At 39.2% G+C, this 20,519-nt stretch overlaps 1 protein-coding gene across 2 annotated transcripts in view; it reads left to right on the plus strand.

Moving 5' to 3' along the window:
• Positions 1-20,519, plus strand: part of MMS22L (MMS22 like, DNA repair protein) — a 140,274-nt gene that overhangs the window by 38,691 nt on the left and 81,064 nt on the right. The window contains exons 11-14 of one of the 2 annotated variants that reach the window (XM_039530194.1): positions 5,191-5,253; positions 12,683-12,802; positions 13,239-13,465; positions 15,715-16,224. In XM_039530194.1, the coding sequence (XP_039386128.1) occupies positions 5,191-5,253; positions 12,683-12,802; positions 13,239-13,465; positions 15,715-16,224 (920 nt within the window). The remainder of the gene's footprint in view (positions 1-5,190; positions 5,254-12,682; positions 12,803-13,238; positions 13,466-15,714; positions 16,225-20,519) is intronic. The other variant, XM_039530195.1, reaches the window with a different exon arrangement.

Raw genomic sequence — 20,519 nt, forward strand, 5'->3', positions numbered from 1 at the left:
TCAAGCACTCAGAAGTTAGCAAGTGTGAGGATTAAGTTTGCTTGTGGAAGCTTAACTTGCCCCCCTTGTGCATCTGCATCATGATAATCTTTAATTAGATTAATTTCATGATCAATGTGAAGAATGTGCGAGATGCCAGATTAAAAAAAAGAACACAAACAAAAAAAACATTGTCAGTAGCCCTATTTGAATACTATCAGTTGTCTGCTACGCAGGTACAAAACGTTAATTCAGTCCTGAGGGGTTACTCCTCTGCAGGAAGGCAGAGAATTGCTAATGATTAATGGACAATAAGTGAATCCACTGCCGGAAGTCCACCTTTGACTTTTTTACCTTAAAAATTCTTCTGTCGACCTAGCACTGTCTGCATGGGGACTTAGGCTGGCTTAACAACACGGCTCAGGAGTGTGGGTGCTTCACACACCTGACTAACGGAGTTAAACCAACATAATTTTTTTAGTGTAGACCAGGCCTTCTACACCCTGCCCCCGCAGGAGAAAGCGGTGGGCTGGGGGCAGAGAAGAGCAACCTGGGCTGGGTAAGATTTTTAATGACATGCTGCTGCCTGCCGGGGTCCTGGCTGCTGGCCCCGCCCAGCCCGCTGCTGGCCTGGGTTCGGCAGCGAGCTGAGCGGGGCAGGCAGCAGCATGCCATTAAAAATTGGCTCGTATGCCATCTTTGGCGCGCGTGCCACAGGTTGCCAACTCCTGATGTAGATTTAAACAGGAAAATTGTGTCCAGTTCCTCTGTTGCCCATATAGAGAACTATCCAGTCTTCATTTCTCAGAGTGAAGAGGGGTGCACAGTCCGCCTATTTTTGTATTTTCTCTAACTGAAACACAGACCACGCCACATTATTCTGAAAAGTACTTTTCATACATTTAAAAACCAAATAGGGCTTGGAGAGAAAAATTGTCCCTTTTGAACATTGCCGGGGTCAATTTTAATACTGCTGTGGTCTAGGGAAATATAGTCAGAATTACTTGGGGCTGGAGATTTTTGCCTTTGAATTGTCTGAAGCGAGTGCTGTATAAGATATGAAAAGAGTGACTTCCAGCAGAGAAGTTTAGCACAGCTCTGTCAGGTGAGCTAGGAGAAGAGAGCGCCTTTGTCTACACCTGGAAAAGCTGCTGCCGATGGACTCCAAAGGTTGCAGCTGAAGTTTTGGCTTTAAGCTGCATGATGAATGCTTACACGATGGATATGGTTGATGGTTACTGGACTCTGCCAGTCTCAGGACTAATCTTTTTGGCTTGGGAGCCACTGGGTTTGGAATGAGGTGTGTAGAAACTACGTATTGGCTGGCAGGGATGGATTTTAAACAGTTGTCTCCGCTCACTGCCAAGATAACAGAGGAATGCAATTATGGGGGTGGGGGGGGAATTTAGCTGGATTCAGATGAGATGAGCTCTCTTAATGAGCAGAGAAAATTGAGACCATAAGAGGGAATGTGTTTGGGTTTTTGGATGTCATTTTCCCTCTGAGTTTGGACTGACTTAGAGACTAAGGGCGAAAACTTGGACATTGAATTCAGTGGGAATTTTAGCATCAGTTTTTACGGAGGCCCTGGATTTCACCCTAGATTTCTCCTGGAAGTAGTGTAAAGGAGACCTGGTGATTTTCCTGTTTTTGATTTTGGCTGTAATAAGTTTTCCAATCTCCCCTGCCCCTTTCCCCCCGCCCAACAGTTATTTGGACACTGGTTTTAAGAAGCCTTATATATTTATGGTGTGAACTTTGCCTACGGGACGCTAGCTGTGCTGCTTCTGATATACTGTCCGTGAATCTGGGCTGGACAGATATCTTGATGTGTTTACTAGAGCTGGCTGAAAGCTGGAATTTCCATTTTTGGGGAAATTCTGAACAAAATTTAATTAAGTTTTGGAATAACAGTTTTTTTTGCATAACAATAATCAGAATGTATGGTTCTGAAAATTGAGCCATAACCCTTGGAGCTTGGTAGGTAGGGTAGATAAAAACCAATAATAAAAAAAAATGATTTTTTTATTTTAAAATATTTTTTAAACTTATTTAAAATAAATTGGCAAGCTATGTTATATTGTAATATATTAAAATAATTTAAAATATATAAATAATATTAAGCAGTATATATTTGCTGCTAAATTTTAAAGAAAGTCAAACCACTGAATGGTGGAAGTTACTTGCTAAGCCTCTGCAATCAGGCATTAAAGTGCTAAACCAGCTTTTGACAGCAGTAGCCTCTGCTGCAAGTGCTGAGGGAATTTTTTCTTCATTTCAGTTTATTCAGTTAGTTCAATTCAATGACTTGTTCATTTGAAGTTAAGAAACCTGTTGGGAGTAGAAAAAGTAAGAGCTTGTTTTTCTGTACCAGTTTATGAATAAAAACGAAGTATGAAAGAGAGATCTACTAGTTCTAAAATCTTGATGGACTTGATGACCAGGAACAATCAGTTTAATTAATTAATTATGGACAATACTTATTTTGTTTAATAAATGTTAGTTTTATCAAAACATGTTTTGTATTTAAACTTTTTTTCATGTGTATCCATCACATTTAAGGTAGTTTTATTTAATAATAAAAATGCTGTTTGTTTAACTTTGAATTTCCATCCAAATAGGGCTTGACAAATAATCACAAGTAAAAATTAATAGTATAGTAAATAAGAAATGCATCATTGACCATTTTCTAACATGATGAAAAATTAAGAAACTGAGTATGTGTAAATTAAGCTATATAATTGCTTAAATAAATATGTATAGATACACTACACTGTATCTTCTTGGTAAGCAAAAAGGAGGACCAAATTTATTCTATAGGCTAATATTTAATTGCAGATCAACATGTTTGAACAAGTACAAGCCAATGAGAATCAACCTTTCTATAGAAAAATAAGTCTAAAGTAGAAATGCAAACCATGACTAAAATTGATGGGTTAAATCAAGTTTTCTTGCTTGCTGATTGAAATCGTGATTAAAATTGGTGATTTAAATCAATTCACCCAGTTGGGAGCCAGGGCTCCCAGGTTCCAGAGTAAGAGCCCCAAGAGCCCCGGCTTAAGCTGGGGTTATCAGGGCTTCCAGGTTCCCTGCTGAGGAGTCAGGAGCCAATCCCAACTTGAACTGGAATACTCAGGGCTGCCAGTCTCTCTGGCTGTGCAGCAGGGAGCCTCAAAGCCCTGAGATCTCCTGCCCTGGGGCAGTTTGCATGGTAGAGTGTCCAAGAGTTGTGGACCCTGGAAGTCCTGAGGTCCCTGATTCTGAGGCAGCACTGCCCTGGAGCCATGGACCTTGGAAGCCTGCGCCCCGCAACAAGGTGAGCTGGCAGGAAACCAGGCAGGTTTGCAATGGACCCCTGCCTGTGTTTTATTGGAAGCTCATTGAAACTGTTTCTGTGAAACATTTCAGTGTTGACAAGTCAGCATCTTCTGGTGAAAATCTGTTTTTGTAGGAAAATTCTCAACTAGCTTGCTCTCTGAGGTTCATAAAAACCAAAATTTTACTTTTCCAATTTTCTCTGTTTGGTGTTCAAAATAATACCAAAGTCTAAAATATAAGAGCCAAATATGAAGTAGAAACATTTATTAATATTTATATTTATATTGTTATATAAAAAGCCTTTAAAATTAAACTTACCTTTGTTCCAGTGTAGATCTATCCTAATGGGTCTATTGCTTCTCTCTTACTTCAGGCAACAAATTTACTGTCCTCATTCCTAAGCAAATTTACTGTCCTCATTCCTACTGTCCTCATGCCTTAATATATGCCCATTTTACCTACTCTTCTTCCTAACAGAATGACATCTCTCTCTACCTTTCAAAATGGGAGTATGTTTCCCCTTTGCTGTTCATTTGTCCTTGTCCTCCTCTCCTGCAGGCCCATCCTTTGTTCACCCCTGACCTCTCGTATTAATTTGTGAAGAACCAGCACCACTACCTCCATCAGCAGTTCCTTTCAACAGTTTTTTTGTCATGCAAAAGTGTGATATCTGCTAAACTGTCAAATGATATTAGTGTTGAAAAGTAGACAGCAGTATATCTTTACATGAGTTAGTATTTAAAATTCTCTCTTAGCTGGGATAAGCACCGAACTGAACCATAGTCATGTGAAGTAGGAGAGGATAGTTATTTTTTCGTCTTACATTTGGAAACCCCAATCATAGGTCCATTATGCCGGACTCTGTGCAAATTTATAAAGGTCATCTGCTCCAAAGAGTTTATAATTTAGATAAAGACAGGATTCAACAGAGGAGTGAAGAAGAGAAAAGTAATGGGAAAATAAGGTTACATAGATCCTCTATGTGGATATTGTAGCACAGATAAAAGAAGTAAGAGATTATCAGGGCTTTAAGTAATCAAGTTTGTGGTAGAAATCTATATGTACATTTTTATTGGCAGATGTTCTTGGTTATAAAAACGTGTCTCCCTTTCTTCCACACCTTACATAACCAGATGTTTAAACAGCTTTACTGTCTTTTAGTCTGAACTTTTTTTTCCCACTCAATACTTCTGCTTTGTAGAAGTGATCTGAATGCCCATTTGAAACAACCATCAATCTTGTCAGACATGAAGGTGATGAATTATGATCCTTGCTTGTTTTACCCTACAATCTTTTGAGCTGGACTTTGTCTAGACAACAGATTATACTCTGGACCAAGTTGGTACTGACTGACACTTATTAGCATTAAACAGCTGTTTGACCTTGGTAAAATGAGTTAGTGAAAGATTTGAAAAGAAAGAGAAGAATGAGTCTGTACTTTGCTTCCGTCCTTTCCATTTTAGAGGGCTGCTGATCTTTTTGTTACTTTTGAGAAACTGTAATACAGATTTATTACACGTGGAAGCTGTCGCTAGAGGGATTGATGTACAAATAGCATAAACATTTTGTTTCTTTACTAATTTTTGGTGACTGTCTGAGAGCTATGCATAGGAATAAAATACAATCTCCTGACAAGGTTAGAGTAACACTTATGCTATAAAGACAGAAATAAAGACACATTTTTTAAATTTTATTTTTGAGAGTGAAAATAGCCTAAAGTTGGGGGAAATATCAATTGCATACATAAATTCAAAGGGACTCTTAAACAACTATTGCAAAATGCTTTCAGGAAGTGGAAAATTTCAGGAAATCTCTTGTTTTCATGTTTTACAATATTATATAATGTCTACTATGAAAAACCGATATTTAACATTGACAACCATTCCTTCCCAGAAACAAGTAGAATCCAATTGGAATTTTGTGGAAGAACTGCTGAAAAGGTCCACTGATGCTCAAGTAAGTACAGGGAGGAATAAAGAATAGTGGTTGGGGTGATTTTTGAGAAGCATGCAGCACATGAAGCAAAGTATCCAACCAACAAGTTTGTCTTTGGAATTTAGTTTCTTTATTTTGATTGTATGAACATCCTTGATGTAGCTGAACTAAGAGTGTACAGTTGGCTTCTTGTTAGCAACTACACTTACTTTAAAGTGGTTGTGCTTGATGTTAAATTGTCAGATAAAGGGAAAAGATAATTATCCTGGAAGTGCATGTGGCTACTTTGACAAGATGTATTCAGAATAAGAGCTGGATGCTTAGAAAATGTAAACTGTACACTGAATGTAAGGCTATCAAGTTGAGGAGACATGATGGGAGAGATAGTCATTGCATTGAAAATTCAGCCATATCCTCATCACAGCAGGAAGGTGACTTGCCTTGCTGAGCAATTTGTCTTACAGGCTTGAATCAAACTCTTCCTGATAAGGTTCTAGTTTCTGAGCACTCATTTCATACTTTATCATTTTTCTTTCTGCAGAGCTGTTAATGCATTGCTTCGTGGCCCAGAGGTCAGAATTGACCTCCTTTTAAAGAGCTTTTAAATATGCTGTTCTTCAAATGTTTAAACATGTTACATTGCAGCTCTGTATATGTCTTCTTAAATTGTGTGGTACAAACTGTAATTTCTGTAACGACAACAGCTACAAAAATAATTCTATGTGCGTAAGACTACCTGCATACTAAGCAATAAGAATAAACCTGCTGATTATTTCCCTTTTGATCCCACTTGAGAGAAAAACATGTCGAAATATGATACGGTTGAAAGAGGAAGGTGGTTTTTCATTTGGGCCTTCTCTACACTATGGTTGAAGCCATAATAAGGGGTTTAGTGTTTCTCACAAATACAGTTGTTGCTAGCACAGCTCTAATGTAGTTCTTCTGACCACTGAAAAGAAAAAGAGAAATATATTTTAATGGCGCTAGATATTATGCTGTAGACTATAATCAGGCAGTGCTGCAAAGTTTTGCTTGAAGAACTCTCGGAGGGGAAAAAAAACAATGAACTACATTGCTTAGAGAAGGCAGGGTATCAACAACCACGTTTGTATTTAAAAACAGTTACTATTAGCACAGTTTAATGTTGGAGAGAGGTCCTAGAGTATGATAACATGGCTGCTGAATGAAGACCAATCTCATCTAAGAGGACTCTATTTTTTGTTGTTGTTGTTAATTCTGTCCTACTGTGAAAATCTATTAGAGCTTTACCTTTGTTTTAACATCTGTCCGAGGCATGTGTGCAGGGTGCGAATGTACTGTCTGGATTTTGTTTAAACACTTGAATATGTAAATGTAGTCAATATAAAAATGGGTCATATGTTGTAAAAATTGACTTTCACATCGACAAAGGAAGTTTATCCTCAAACCTTAATTTAAATTGTCAACTGTATTTCAATTCATGTTAGTATCTATGGTTTTAATCTGTAATCCTGCTAGCTATGAGAAAGTTATGTTGATGTACCTGTTTTTGTTTAGAGAAGTCATTTGGCAGAATACTAAACTAACTCTCTTATTTTCATGGTTTATTGAACATTTTAAAGTGTGCGTAACTGCATCCATATCAGAGGTGTAGTACAATATGTACATTATAGATGCATCAAGGATTTCAGAAGACTGTGAGAGAAACTAGAGAAATTTGTGATGGGAATTAGATGCTTAACATTTGGTATTATCTTATTAACCATTTTCCTCTGCATTGTCTTTTTATACCAGCATTTTTGAAGGCAAAGAAGACAATGCTAGTTTTATTGACATCTTGTACAAAATGTTCTTATTCTGTTGTGAATGCTTAATGTTTTGTAGGATTTTATTTTTAAAGAAAAATGCAGGTAAAGTAGAAGAAACTTTTTATGTGCTTGTTAAACAAATTTTGAATGAAAGACAGTTTAGAATTCCAAATAGCTGGGGTTCCACCATCAGATATGTCATGGTTTTTTTTTTTTTGGTTTTTTTTTAAAACAAGGTTAATAATGACACCGTAAGAGGCTCTTTGGGGATCATTGTTCTAAATCCCAATTCTTCTATCAGAAGGAAAACCCCATCTTCCAAGCTGCAGAATGGTTTAGGGATATGTTCAGGTCACCGACAATGGTCTAAGACGACAGCTGGATCATTTTCTGTTTAAGTGGTTCATTACTTAATATTAAATGGCTGCTAGCTTTGTGTAGAAAATACTTCTATGGGATTGTTCAATATTGTGTGTGTGGAATCAGTAAAAAAAAAAAAAAAAAAAAAAAAAAAGAAAAAACCAAAACCCAATAAAAATAATACCTATGAAGGAGGTTTTTTCACCAGCAGACTCTGTGACGTGTATGTCTTCACTGTTGCTGTCCCAGGCTTCCTATGGCCACCTTGTGTTTACCTTTTGAGTTATCCTCTGGTATATTTAAAATAACTGTCACAAGGACTAGCTAATGTAGGCGTGGGAAGGAGAGAAGTGCAGCAGGATGGCAGATCAAGGGAGCAGAATCAAATGGAGGAACAGGTGCTGTAGTAGTAAAAGCCAATACATGACTGAAGGGTGGATAGTGTTGTTTGTGAAAATGGTAAAATAAAGCTATTGGAATTAACTGCTTAGGCCTGGCCTCAAATTACTCCACTTTGTTGGTGTAACACTGCCTGGGGGTATCAAGAGTTGTGAGGCACCTCACCCTTAGCATGAGGAAGCCTGTCTGTGCCTGACGTGGGTCAGCTTCCTAACTCTACCGGCCACTGGCGACACAAGGCTCCACTCCACTCTAGGCTTCATGAGCCCCTGCAGGTTAGTGCTTGGCACACCACAACCCTCGAGCCTTCTGCATATCTCTGTGTCCAGCCCCTGGTCTACTGGACACTTGCAATATTCACAGATTTGCTTCCAAAGAAACAGTATAGCCTAGTTCACCAGTTCGTCCCCAGATTGCCTCTCCACTTAACACACAGCACTTAGATGTACTTGGTTTCCCTATAAACATAAGTTATATTTAACAAAGCATAGAGATTCAAGTAATAGCAGGTAGATGTATTGGAACAAATGGTTACATGTGAAATAAAATCATAGCATGCATTCTAGAGCCTGGACTTAATTAACTAGGCATTCTCATGTCTTGTCGAGTGATGATCACTCAAAGTCCTTGCAGCACTTCATAACTATGATCCTCCTTTAATGAGACAGTGTGTTCCTTTGCCCCCCAAAGATATACAAGTCTTTATTTGTCTTCATTCATAAACAAGACACCTCCTTGCAGTTTTGTTTTGTTTCTGTAAATTTTCTCTCTTGTAGCTTAGATAACCTTTTGACTGGCGCCTGACTCAGTATGCAAATAGGCCTGTATTGTGAAGCAGACAACCAACAAATGAATAGACCATCTGTTACCCCCTGCCTGAAAGGATCACGTCCAAGGCATGTCACCTCTGGGTAACCTGCCTTAGCTCCAAGGCTTTAAGAATGTAATTTTCAGTATAGATACATAACTTCTCAAATTTTTATCCGTACATATATTTCACAATTGTTATGATGACCTGTGGGCTACCGGCTTTTACATGCCACACTTTGAGCTAGTGTGCATATAGCTGACACAGGAGATCCCTATAAATCCCTGTGACCCCTGTGCAAGTTTGCACCAAGTGGTTTCTGCGTCACAGTTGGTAATTCCTACTGGACAAAGGAAAAGACATACCCATCCTTCAGAGAACTCTTGAGAACTATAATAGCAGCTGCAAAAAATAATCTTTAAGAACTCGATAGAGTTGAACCAGTCATCTGTTGGCAGTACAGAAGCAGTGATGAGATCCTATTCATGTGGTACATATATCTGGGAGGTTGGGCATTAATATTATTTAATATTTATATTTCTGCAGGGCTCATATCAGCATGGTGGTCCCCAGGTAGTAGTTAGTGCTGTATTAATGCCAAAGAAGACATGCTCCTTACTATCAAGAGTTTATAAGCTAAGGAGACTAGTTACATATGAAAGATGGGGGGAGATGTTTAGATAGTACTATCATTTTGATTATATCTGGTTTTGAACCCCTCATAAGTTCTAGCACAGGAGTTCATATTAAACAAAAAAAGTAATCCCAAATGGAGAGTGCATGATACCCAGTGATATATAAAGTCTGGAGGACGGTTTCATGTTACATTTGAGATAAAATCTACAATGTATGTCCTGTAGTAGAAGTCTGTTCTAATGTAATATTGGACACTGGGATAATGAAGGTCTGAAATCAAAGAAGAGCACAATGTTGTTTTTTGTTGAATTTTAAAGCTAGGTCCCAGATATAATCCTGTGGGCAAAAATATGGCTCTAAGAATGGACACTATTTATTTTCTTCCTAAAGTCCTTGGTATAACAAGTCCTGCAACTTGATTGATGTCTAGAGAAACTAATACCTTGGCCTGTTGTAATTCTTGGCATTATATGCAAGATACCCACTTTCCAATGTCTCCTCTGTCTAAAGGAGAGTGAAACTGTTATGGTTGAAGAATCTTAGTTTTCAGATTAGATTTATTCTCAGGGTCTTCTTTTATGGAGATTATCGATGTGTAAAATTATATTAAATGAAAAAACAAAAATTGGGAAGTCCTCAGCTGCAGTATATTCTTATACTTAATAAATTCACAAAGTATTTCCCCCAAAATTTTCTGTGTTGGGCTCATTGAAGTAGAATGCAAACATCTGTGGGGGTTTTCACATGCATTCATATATAAATTGTAGAGAATATCCTTTTTCCAGATTTACAAATGAAAATCCTGCTTCACCCTTTAATTTAATTTAGAAATATGATATTTTGTAAAGTTTGAGAGTCTGCCAGGTCACCATGTACGCTATATTAGTTGCACATAGGAAGAGAAGGCAGACAGAATTTGAGTCTATTGCAAATGAATTCTTTGATTGCTCACACTGTTCTGATAAAATGTGGCAAATAATATTTTTCCCCAGGGATGTATTGATTCAGGGAGTCAAGTATGACTTAATGAATTTTAATCTGCATATCTACTTTAGCATCACAGGTTGAAATGGGGCTGGTCTGAAGCCCAAGAAAAACAACTAGCTACTTGAGCTACGCAATGCAATGCAAGGACTGGCAGTGGGACTGGAATTGGAGGAAATAACTCCATGACCTTTATCTGTTGGATGGGCAGGCATTTCTCTTCTTCCCCAGCAAGATATTTCAAAGCTTCAAATAGTAAGATGGGTCCTGGATTCATAGAATCATAGAAGATTAGGGTTGGAAGAGACCTCAAGAGGTCATCTAGTCCAACCCCCTGCTCAAAGCAGGACCAACACCAACTAAATCATCCCAGCCAGAGCTATGTCAAGCTGGACCTTAAAAACCTCTAAGGATGGAGATTCCACCACCTCCCTAGGTAACCCATTCCAGTGCTTCACCACTCTCCTAGTGAAATAGTTTTTCCTAGTAGCCAACCTAGACCTCCCGCACTGCAACTTGAGACCATTGTTCCTTGTTCTGTCATCAGCCTCCACTGAGAACAGCCTAGCTCCATCCTCTTTTGGAACCCCCCTTCAGGAAGGTACTCTTTTATTGCTCCTTTTTTTCCCCATAGCTCCTTTAATTAATTATTCTTAATATTGCATGAGTTTGGTCACTTAGAAATATGCTGTAGAATCCTCGTGTAGACATCCCTACATTTATAGAACAATTTCACTGTAATCTCACAATGACCAGAATTTCAGGCTGGACTTGTCAATGTGTTAAAAACAATTTTGGATTTTTTTTTCTGTCTATACTGTGGCCAAATCTGGGTGGAATCTTGGCAGTGGTAAATGAACAGAATGCTCCCTTCTTTGCACCAGAGCTAGTAGGGATATTGAAACCTCACAGGTGTCATAGTGGCAGTGGCAAGCCCACAATCTTCTCATGCACATGGTTCTTCTGCAGACATGCTGCAGAGAGGGAAATGCCTCCTGTTTGGAGCAGCAGTAATATATGCTGCAAAATGTCATATTAAGTTATTGGCAATGTCGAGAGTAACATTCCCTTTAGATTAGCTGTTCCCTGGCTGCTTCTCATCACCAGTAGCTAGGCCACCCATCACTTTGTCACATTACTCAATGGAAGCTCAATGGGACACGGTCAAGCCTGACGGCTGTAAGAGGATCCAGGAAGGCCAATATGTTATCCCTAGAATGTTAAAGGCTCTTTTTCCTACAAGCTGAGAAGGGGTTACCTCAGGTGAATTAGGGGCCCCTGAATTAATTAAGGGCTGCTTGTGGCCTTTAAAAACCTTTCCTCTGGAGAGAGAAAAGGAGAGAGAGACAAGCCAAGCAGCTGCCAGGCTAGTGGCAGCAGGGAAATAAGCTTCTCCAGGATGAGAGTTGTGCTTCTTCCCATAAGGGAAACATCCAAACCCGAGTGCTTGCTAGGGGAAGGACTGATACCGCGGGGAAAACAGGACAACACCCTGCCCCAGTGAGGAGGCAGGGAAAGGTATCCCCCTTTGGTTTTGAGTTTGAGAGATTGTTTCCTTTTTTGTTTGGTGGAGGATCACTCCTTAGGCTGACCCTGAGGCATACCCTGAAAATTCGGCCAAAGAAACACAGAAGGAGGAAGGCAAACACTGCTCAGAGTGGGGCTGATTTACTGGACTTGTCTTGCAGCAGGAGGCGTCTGGGTACATGTCTGGCTCTGTTGATTTGTTTCCTTATTTCCTCTTGTGGCTATTGTAGTTTTAAGAATGCTTGGTGAAGATCTTGTAGGTGTTGGTCTCTCTGTCTGTGCCAGCAATGCCCCTCTGCTATGTACATCGGCCAAACTGGACAATCCCTACGTAAAAGGATTAGTGGACAGAAGTCAGACATTAGAAATGGCAATATACAAAAACCTGTAGGAGAACACTTCAACCTCCCATGACACACAATAGCAGATTTAAAGATAGCCATCCTGCAGCAAAAAAAACTTCAGGACCAGACTCCAAAGAGAAACTGCTGAACTTCAATTCATTTGCAAATTTGACACCATCAGCTCAGGATTAAACAAAGACTGTGAATGGCTTGCCAACTACCAAAGCAGTTTCTCCTCCCTTGGTTTTCACACCTCAACTGCTAGAAGAGGGCCTCATCCTCCCTGATTGAACTGAACCTTGTTATCTCCAGACTGATTCTGGCCTGCATATTTATACCTGGCTCTGGAAATTTCCACCACATGCATCTGACGAAGTGGATATTCACCCACGAAAGCTCATGCTTCAATACGTCTGTTAGTCTGTAAGGTGCCACAGGACTGTTGCTGTATTTGTCAGATATTATTTTCTACCTCACTGCTCATAATAGTATATAACTAGAAATAATATTTATACAAGATGATTGTCAGCAGTCTGGAAGTCTTGAAGTTATTTGTAATCTAGGTGGTTTTTTTAACAACAAATTTTTTTTTTTTTTTAAATAAGGCTGCTGTGTTAGAGGAACAGATACGAATGCATCTTCAGTGCTGTTTGACCCTGTGTAGCTTCTGGGACTTGAATCTACCTACTGTCACCATACTCTGGGAGTATTACAGCAAGAATCTGGTTAGTAAATGCATATGTGAAAAACGAGAGTTACATGTGTGCACCCCTCTATCTGAGAAATTACTTTATGTTCTGAACCACTTGAAATAGCAGTCACATTTGTGGAAAAGTTCTAATCTGTTTTAGCTCAACATGGGTTGAAATGCCCTATAAATTGCTACCATGTAACAAAAAATATTCTTTCTGAAAATCTCAGTTTCTAGATATTGCACATGTCATGGGGGAACTTTGGGGCTGTGTTAACCTCCATTATCATTTGTGCTCAGGGCTGAGAAAAGTGAGATTTCCTAAAGAATTTCTGTACACAGTGACAGTGCGTTTTGCTCTGGGTGGCAGTAGTGATATGAAGATGGCCTTTTGTTGTTTGTATGAAGGAATTTACATAGTTATTTAGCACTTAATGTTCTTTCCTGCCTTTACTTTATTTTTCTTCCAGAATAGTTCCTTCACCATTCCGTGGCTTGGTCTGAAGGGTCTAGCAAGTGTTAGTAAAACTCCTTTGTCTATGCTCAAATTGGTGGAAAGCTGCTGTTCTGACCAGCAGAGCCCTGACATGTATAAGTCCAGCAACAGTTACCTAATTTTTCTCTGTATTTTGGCACAAATGATGAAAGAAGCAATGGAAAGCAATGTAACCCATCCTTGGAAACAAATTAAAGGAAGGTATGGTGATCTTTTAACTCGGCAGGTGCCATATTCCAGTAGTTCCAATAATATCCTTTTCTTTCTTTCTTTTTCTTCATAGCCATTTCAGTTTTTCCACGTTTGAAGTTTCCTTTTTTGTGAGGTTTTGTTACTTTGTGAGTTTTGAAATAGGGCAATAACCATAAAGGAATAATTAGGCTGTGTACAAAGACATATGAAAAATAGTTAACTGAAACATTAGTTTTTCTAATTTAATATGCGTGTGTGATGAACTTGCAAATCTTGTATTTTAAAAAGAATAACAACTTCTGCTGATCAGTGAATGTGCTATAAATTTTCAAATGACTTGCATTTACAATGGTTTAACCTGTAAACAAGTAGATTTTCACTTCGGACCACAACTAAATTGATTAGTATTGTTGTTGCATGTAGCAAACTATTAGATTAAGTTCTGGATGTTTTTGCAATATCTTTATTAAGATTTTATTGGAATACAGTACATTTATTACCAGAAAGGAAAGTTACCTTGTTTATCGCAGTACAAAGTTATACATATCACATTTCTGTGTTTCTTTTGTTATATTCAAAAAAGTTTAGGGGTTTTAAAAAATGCTCCCATGACCAAGTTTGCTGAATCAGTGTCTTGTTTTGTTTAGCTGTTTTAATTAACCAGTTTGTTTTATTGAAAATAAATTATACTTAATATTTTTCTTATTTTAACTTGATTTTTAATTCCTTAATTTAAGAGGAGGAATAATAATAGATAATCAACATCATGTGCATGTGTGCTCAACCAGCATTCATCATTTCTACCTTGAATAAGTCAATTATACAAGTAACAAAATTTTAACAGCCTACAGCTATGATTTTGGGATGAACTCTGTTTTCGGCAGCTAACTAAGCATTAATTGGTGCATGAAAAACATAAATGCCTGTCAGTAGTAATTTACTACTAAACAACATTAATGGGATTTTCTAGCCAATTTTTGGTGGCTAGATTTTAAAACCTCAATACCATTTCTAACTATTTTTCCAGGTAAAAGGATAGAAGGAAATTAGCGTTTATGGGAGTTAACTATTATGTGTAGAACTGGTCGTAAATGGAGGATGAAGAGTATACCATATTTTTTAACCCCACACAGTAAAAATTTGGACAAACCATGCTGAGTCCTTTGTTCCCTCATATCTTAAGAAAAATATTAAAAATATGGTAAAATTTCTTTAGAGTTCAGTCTAACAGTCTCCACGTTAAAGGGCACCTATGGGAACGCTTGGGCGTTCTTGACATACATTAAGAATACATAAATACAGGATATGCAAAGTAGCAGCACTTCTTCTTGCTACCTTGCCACACATCACTTGACCACCAGTTATGTGACCAATGCAGCTTAAAGCCCCCCATCACACTTTCCCACTAAATGGAAATTGCACGTGCCTCCGCCCTCTGTCAGTGCCCTCTCAAACAGGAAGGGAGTTGCAGTTTACACAATTGAGTGTGTTTGGGCGATTCCAGACTTCTAGGGAGAAGGGGTGAGCATTCTGAAGAAAAAGGGTGGTCAATAGGGAATGCTGTGTCAACAGCTCCCGAACCCTCCTCCCACCCCTTTTATCACAAGGGGGATGGAGCACAAAGGTCTTATCACAGCTGTGGCAGTATAGCATAGGAGAAGAGGTATTTTCTCATGTACGGTGTTCTCAAGCCATTGTGGGCTTTATAAGTCAAAACAGACATCTTAAACTCCACCTGGAAACCAGTGAGCATCCAGTGCAGAACCTGGAGCACTAGTAACACATGCTGCAACTGAGAGGCCCCACTTAATATGCAGGTTGTTGGTTCTGTACCAGCTTAAGTTGATGGTGATGTGTTCAGTTCTGAAAGGGGGAAAGGTATGAAGGAAACCATCTGAGCCAAAGCTTTGTTCCGGTAATACTGGCTAATCTCCTAATCTTTCTGCTAGAGGTGAGGTGCTTGCATCAACAGTAGTTGACATGGGGAGAAAGGTTAGGTTTCACCATGGGTTGGAAATCCCTTGACATGCACCCTGGATTGGGAAAAAGAAGAGAAGGAATTAGCTTGTTTCAGGTTAAAACAGATTAAAAGGATGGGGGAGAGAAGAGAAATTTAAAAAAGGAGAAGAATTGCTTAAAGTAAGTGTGTGGAGCTAGAGTAAAGGTGTAAAATGAGACTAGAACTGCTCTTCAAGGAGATGGAAAGAAATATGCTTTAACATAATTTAAACATTTTTGTATTTTTTTTTAATATGTAGAATTTATTCCAAGTTCCATCAGAAAAGAATGCGAGAGCTGACAGAGGTGGGGCTGCAGAACTTCTTTAATCTTTTCCTTGTGTTAGCGGCTGTTGCAGAGACAGAGGACATTGCAAGTCGGGTGTTGGATCTCCTGGATTTTCTTAGCCCAACCTCCATCAGCACATCTCAGAGAGCTCTCATTTGGAGAGGCTACTTTGCCTTCCTTTTGATGTATATTGAGAAGAACATGGACATCAGCGTTCTAGCTGAGAAACTTTCATATGCTTTCTGTGAAAAGGCAAAGGAGTTTTTGGTAACCAAGAATGACCACACACACAAACAAAATCTCTGGACACCACTCTCCACTTACATTGATGGTGTTCAAGAAGTGTTTGAGACCAGCTGCTACTTGAACCTTTCCCAGGAAAAGTTGTTGAACGATGGATTTAGTATGCTGCTCCCGGCTTGTCGAGGAACTGAACTCAGCATGGTCCTAAACTTCCTGCAGGTTGTTCTGTCCAGGCTCAGGTAAGTTATTCAGATAAATCATGAACACAGACTGGTATCTTGCTTTGTATTTGTCACTAAATTGTGGTCGATGAACCAATAAGAGGTGAAGCCATTTTAGATTTGGTATTGGTGAGTAATGAGGACCTCATAGAAGAACTGGTTGTAGGGGACAACCTTGGTTTGAGTGATCGTAAGCTAATTCAGTTTAAACTAAATGGAAAGATAATAAAAAATAGATCTGCAACTAGGGTTCTTGATTTCTAAAGGACTAACTTAAAAAAATTAAGGGAATTAGGGAAGTGGACTGAGCCAAAGAACTCAAGGATCTGAATTTGGAGGATGCTTGGAATTATTTTAAGTCAAAGTTGCAGAAACTATCTGAAGGTTGCATCCCAGGCCAGGGGAAAAAATTATAGGGAAGGGTTGCAGACCAACTTGGATGAGCAAGCATCTCAACCAGGTGATTGAGAGAAAGCAGAAGGCCTACAAGGAATGGAAGATGGGATAGATCAGCAAGGAAAGCTACCTCGTGGAGGTGAGAAGGTGTAAGGATTAAGTGAGAACTGCCAAAAGTCAAGCAGAGTTGGACCTTGCAAAGGGAATTTCTATAGTGAAAGGTTCTATAGTCAGATAAAAAGAAAACCAGGAAAGAAGAAGTGGGACCACTAACCACTGAGGGATGGGGTAGAGTTTAAAGATAATCTAGGCATGGCCTAACACCTAAACAAATACTTTGCCTCCATTTTTAATCAGGCTAATGAAGAGCTTAGAGGTAGTGGCAGGGTGGCTAAAGAGAATGAGGATATGGAGGTAAAAATGACCACATCTGAGGTGAAAGTCGAACTCAAACAGCTTAATGGGTCTAAATTGGGAGGTCCAAATAATCTCCATCCATTTAAGAATATTAAAGGAACTGGCACATGAAATTGCAAGCTCAATAGCAAGGATTTTTAATGAATCTGTAAACTCGGAGGTTGTACCCTATAACTAGAGAATTGCTAATATGGTTCCTAGTTCTAAGGAAGGGGAAAAAGGGGATCCAGGAAACTACAGGCATGTTAGTTTGACGTCAATTGTATGCAAGGTCTTGGAATACATTTTGAAAGAGAAAGTAGTTAAGGACATAGAGGTGAGCAATAATTAAGATAAAATACAACATGGTTTTACAACAAGTAGATCATGCCAGACCAGCCTGATCTCCTTCTTTGAGAAGACAACTGATTTATTTATTTATTTATTTAGAGAAAGGAAACGCAGCAGGTCTAATCTACCTGGATTTCAGTAAGGCATTTGATACGGTTCCACGTGGGAAATTATTAGTTAAATTGGAGAAGATGGGGATTACTATGAGAAATGAAAGGTAGATTAGGAACTGGTTAAATGGGAGACTACAACGGGTCATACTGAGAGGTGAACTGTCAGGCTGGAGGGAGGTTACTACTGGAGTTCCTCAGGGATCGATCTTGGGACAAATCTTATTTAACGTTTTTATTACCAACATTGGCACAAAAAGTTGGAAGTATGCTAATAAAATTTGTGGATGACACAAAGTTTGGTCGTATTGCCAATACAGAGGAAGACCAGAATATCATACAAGATGATCTGGATGATCTTGTAAACTGGAGTAATAGGAAAGGTATGAAATTTAATATTGCAAAATGCAAGGCCATGCATTTAGGGCCTAACAACAGAATTTTTTGCTATAAGCTGGGAACATACGAGTTGGAAGTGACAAAGGAAGAGAAAGACCTGGGTGTATTTGTTGATAACAGGATGACTATGAGCCACCAATGTGATGCGGCTATGAAAAAGGCTAATGCAGTCCTAGGATGCATCAGGAGAGGTATTTCCAGTAGAGACTGGGAAGTGTTAGTACCATTATACAAGGCACTGGTGAGACCTCATCTGGAATACTTTGTGCAATTCTGGTCTCCCATGTTTAAGAAAGATGAATTTAAACTGTTACAGGTGCTGAGAAGGGCTACTAGGATGATCCAAGGAATGGAAAACCTACTTTATGAGAGGAGATTCAAAGAGCTTGGCTTGTTTAGCCTAGCCTGCAGTTATCCCTACTAATCCATCCCTCCTGGGAGCACTGGGAGCTTTCCAAAGGCATCAAACAGCAAAATGGACAAACTGAAAACAAGAATCTCCCCAGCTGTGGAGAACAATCCTGACCTGGTAGAGGGGAGGTGGAAAATGTGACCAAAGAGGCTTGCTCTCTATAAATACATCAGAGGGATAAATACCAGGGAGGGAGAGGAATTATTTAAGTTAAGCACCAATGTCAACACAAGAACAAATAGATATAAATGGGCCATCAACACATTTAGGCTTGAAATTCAGATGAAGGTTTCTAACTATCAGAGGAGTGAAATTCTGGAACAGCCTTCCAAGGGGAGCAGTGGGAGCACAAAACCTAACTTGTTTCAAGACTGAGCTAGGTAAGTTTATGGAGAGGATGGTGTGATGAGTCTGCCTACAATGGCATGTAGCTGATCTGGAACTGCTAACAGCAAATATCTCCAATGGCTGGTGATGGGACACTAGTTGGGTAGGGCTCCTGATTTAATACAGAAAATTCTTTCCCACGTGTTTGGCTGGTGGGTCTTGCTCATGTGCTCAGGGTCTAACTGATCACCATATTTGGGGTTGGGAAGGAATTTTCCCCTGGGTCAGATTGGCAGAGACCCCTGGGCAGTTTTCGCCTTCCTTTACAGCATGGGGCCTGGGTCACTTGACGGTTTAAATTAGTGTTAATGGTGGATTCTCTGGAACTTGAAGGTTTTAAATCATGATTTGAGAACTTCAGTAACTCAGCCAGAGGTTAGAGGTCTATTACAAAACTGGATGGGTGAGGTTCTGTGGCCTGCAATGTGCAGGAGGTCAGACTAGATGATTGTGATGGTCCCTGCTGGCCTTTAAAGTCTGTGAGTCTATAATATATTAACTTCTCTGTAAAACAGAACAAAACTGAAGAGGTGGCTCTGTAGGATTGTGAATTACATATTAAATTCTGAATTTCAGTCCACAAATCTCTGTTTAGAAAATCTTTCTCTGCTGTTTCAATCCTGAGGTGTGAGATCCCAGATATTTCTCTTTGCTGTGACTTGATGCCACTGTAGGCCAAATTATTTATTTTACATTTTCTTGGACAGCATTGTAAGTAAAACCGAAGTTCTCTGGGTTTTGGCCTCTTTTAAAATTATAATCTCTATTCAATTAGTAATATTTAATTATATATTGCACACTCTGCTCTAATTTTCCGGTCATATTTTTTCACCTATGCATTCATGCAACAGTGCACCAGGTAAGTACCTAGTTAGAAATAAAACACAGAAAATGGGGTCAAGAAGTGTCTGATGGAAGGAAGGAAATCCTATTTTATCACTAAATAATCAATTTTGCTTTGATTTATTGGTGTCGTTTCCAACATCGAAATTGCCCTTCCTGCAATAAACATTTCTGTCTACTAATTCACCTTGGAGGTAGTCCTGCAGTTTAAAGCCAAAACTGCTTTAGGAGGGCTGAAAAAACATTTCCCCCATAATTCCACTGCAAGCCATAATAAGACAGTTATTGATCTGCCACTACATGAGACCTTTGAGGTTGAGATTTGTGGAGGAGGGGCAAAGAGAAATGCACATTATGAATAGTGAGAAAAAATTGACCTGCATGTAAGATCTCTGTTTAGCTGGGGTACTTTGTTACTGTCTAGATAGTTTGCCTGCAGCTGTCAATAGCTTATAAATCCAAAGTCAACTGCTTTTCAGGCAGCCTTTGAAAAAGATAAAGTGCAGTTGATTTATTAGAAAGGTTTTCTCATTTCTGTTCAACTGAGCTTATATATTGGAATACATTAGAGACTTCAAAAATATTGTGTATATTAACTAAAAGAGAAAACTACCCTCTGTGAGGAAGGTGAACCTCTTACTTCCACTTTGCCTTGGCCAATCTGGCAATGGGAGAAAATCCTTCCCAGTCCCTGAGAAAGGAGTGGCTAGTGCAGTGCCACCAGCGGATCCTGACCAAACCTGGTCTTTCACCAGGCCATTTCCAAGGCTGTGAGGGTGGGTGCTGCTCCACTTGGTCTGGATATGAGAGAAGGCTTTTCCTACACAGCTTACCCCTCTACCTACTCTCCCCGCCCTTCTAGTCAGGTCACCTGGGGAGATGCGTCCTCTACTTCTTAAAGAGGTATACCCTTTCCCCTGGCAATCCAGACAACTGCCTCCCTGCTTAAGATGTGGAACGGTCATTCTTCAGGCAATCTCATGGAAATCATTGGAGTACTTGAGGAATAAGGTACTTCT

This window comes from Mauremys reevesii, linkage group 3 (genome assembly GCF_016161935.1).
Source record: "Mauremys reevesii isolate NIE-2019 linkage group 3, ASM1616193v1, whole genome shotgun sequence".
Taxonomy (NCBI): Eukaryota; Metazoa; Chordata; order Testudines; family Geoemydidae; genus Mauremys; species Mauremys reevesii.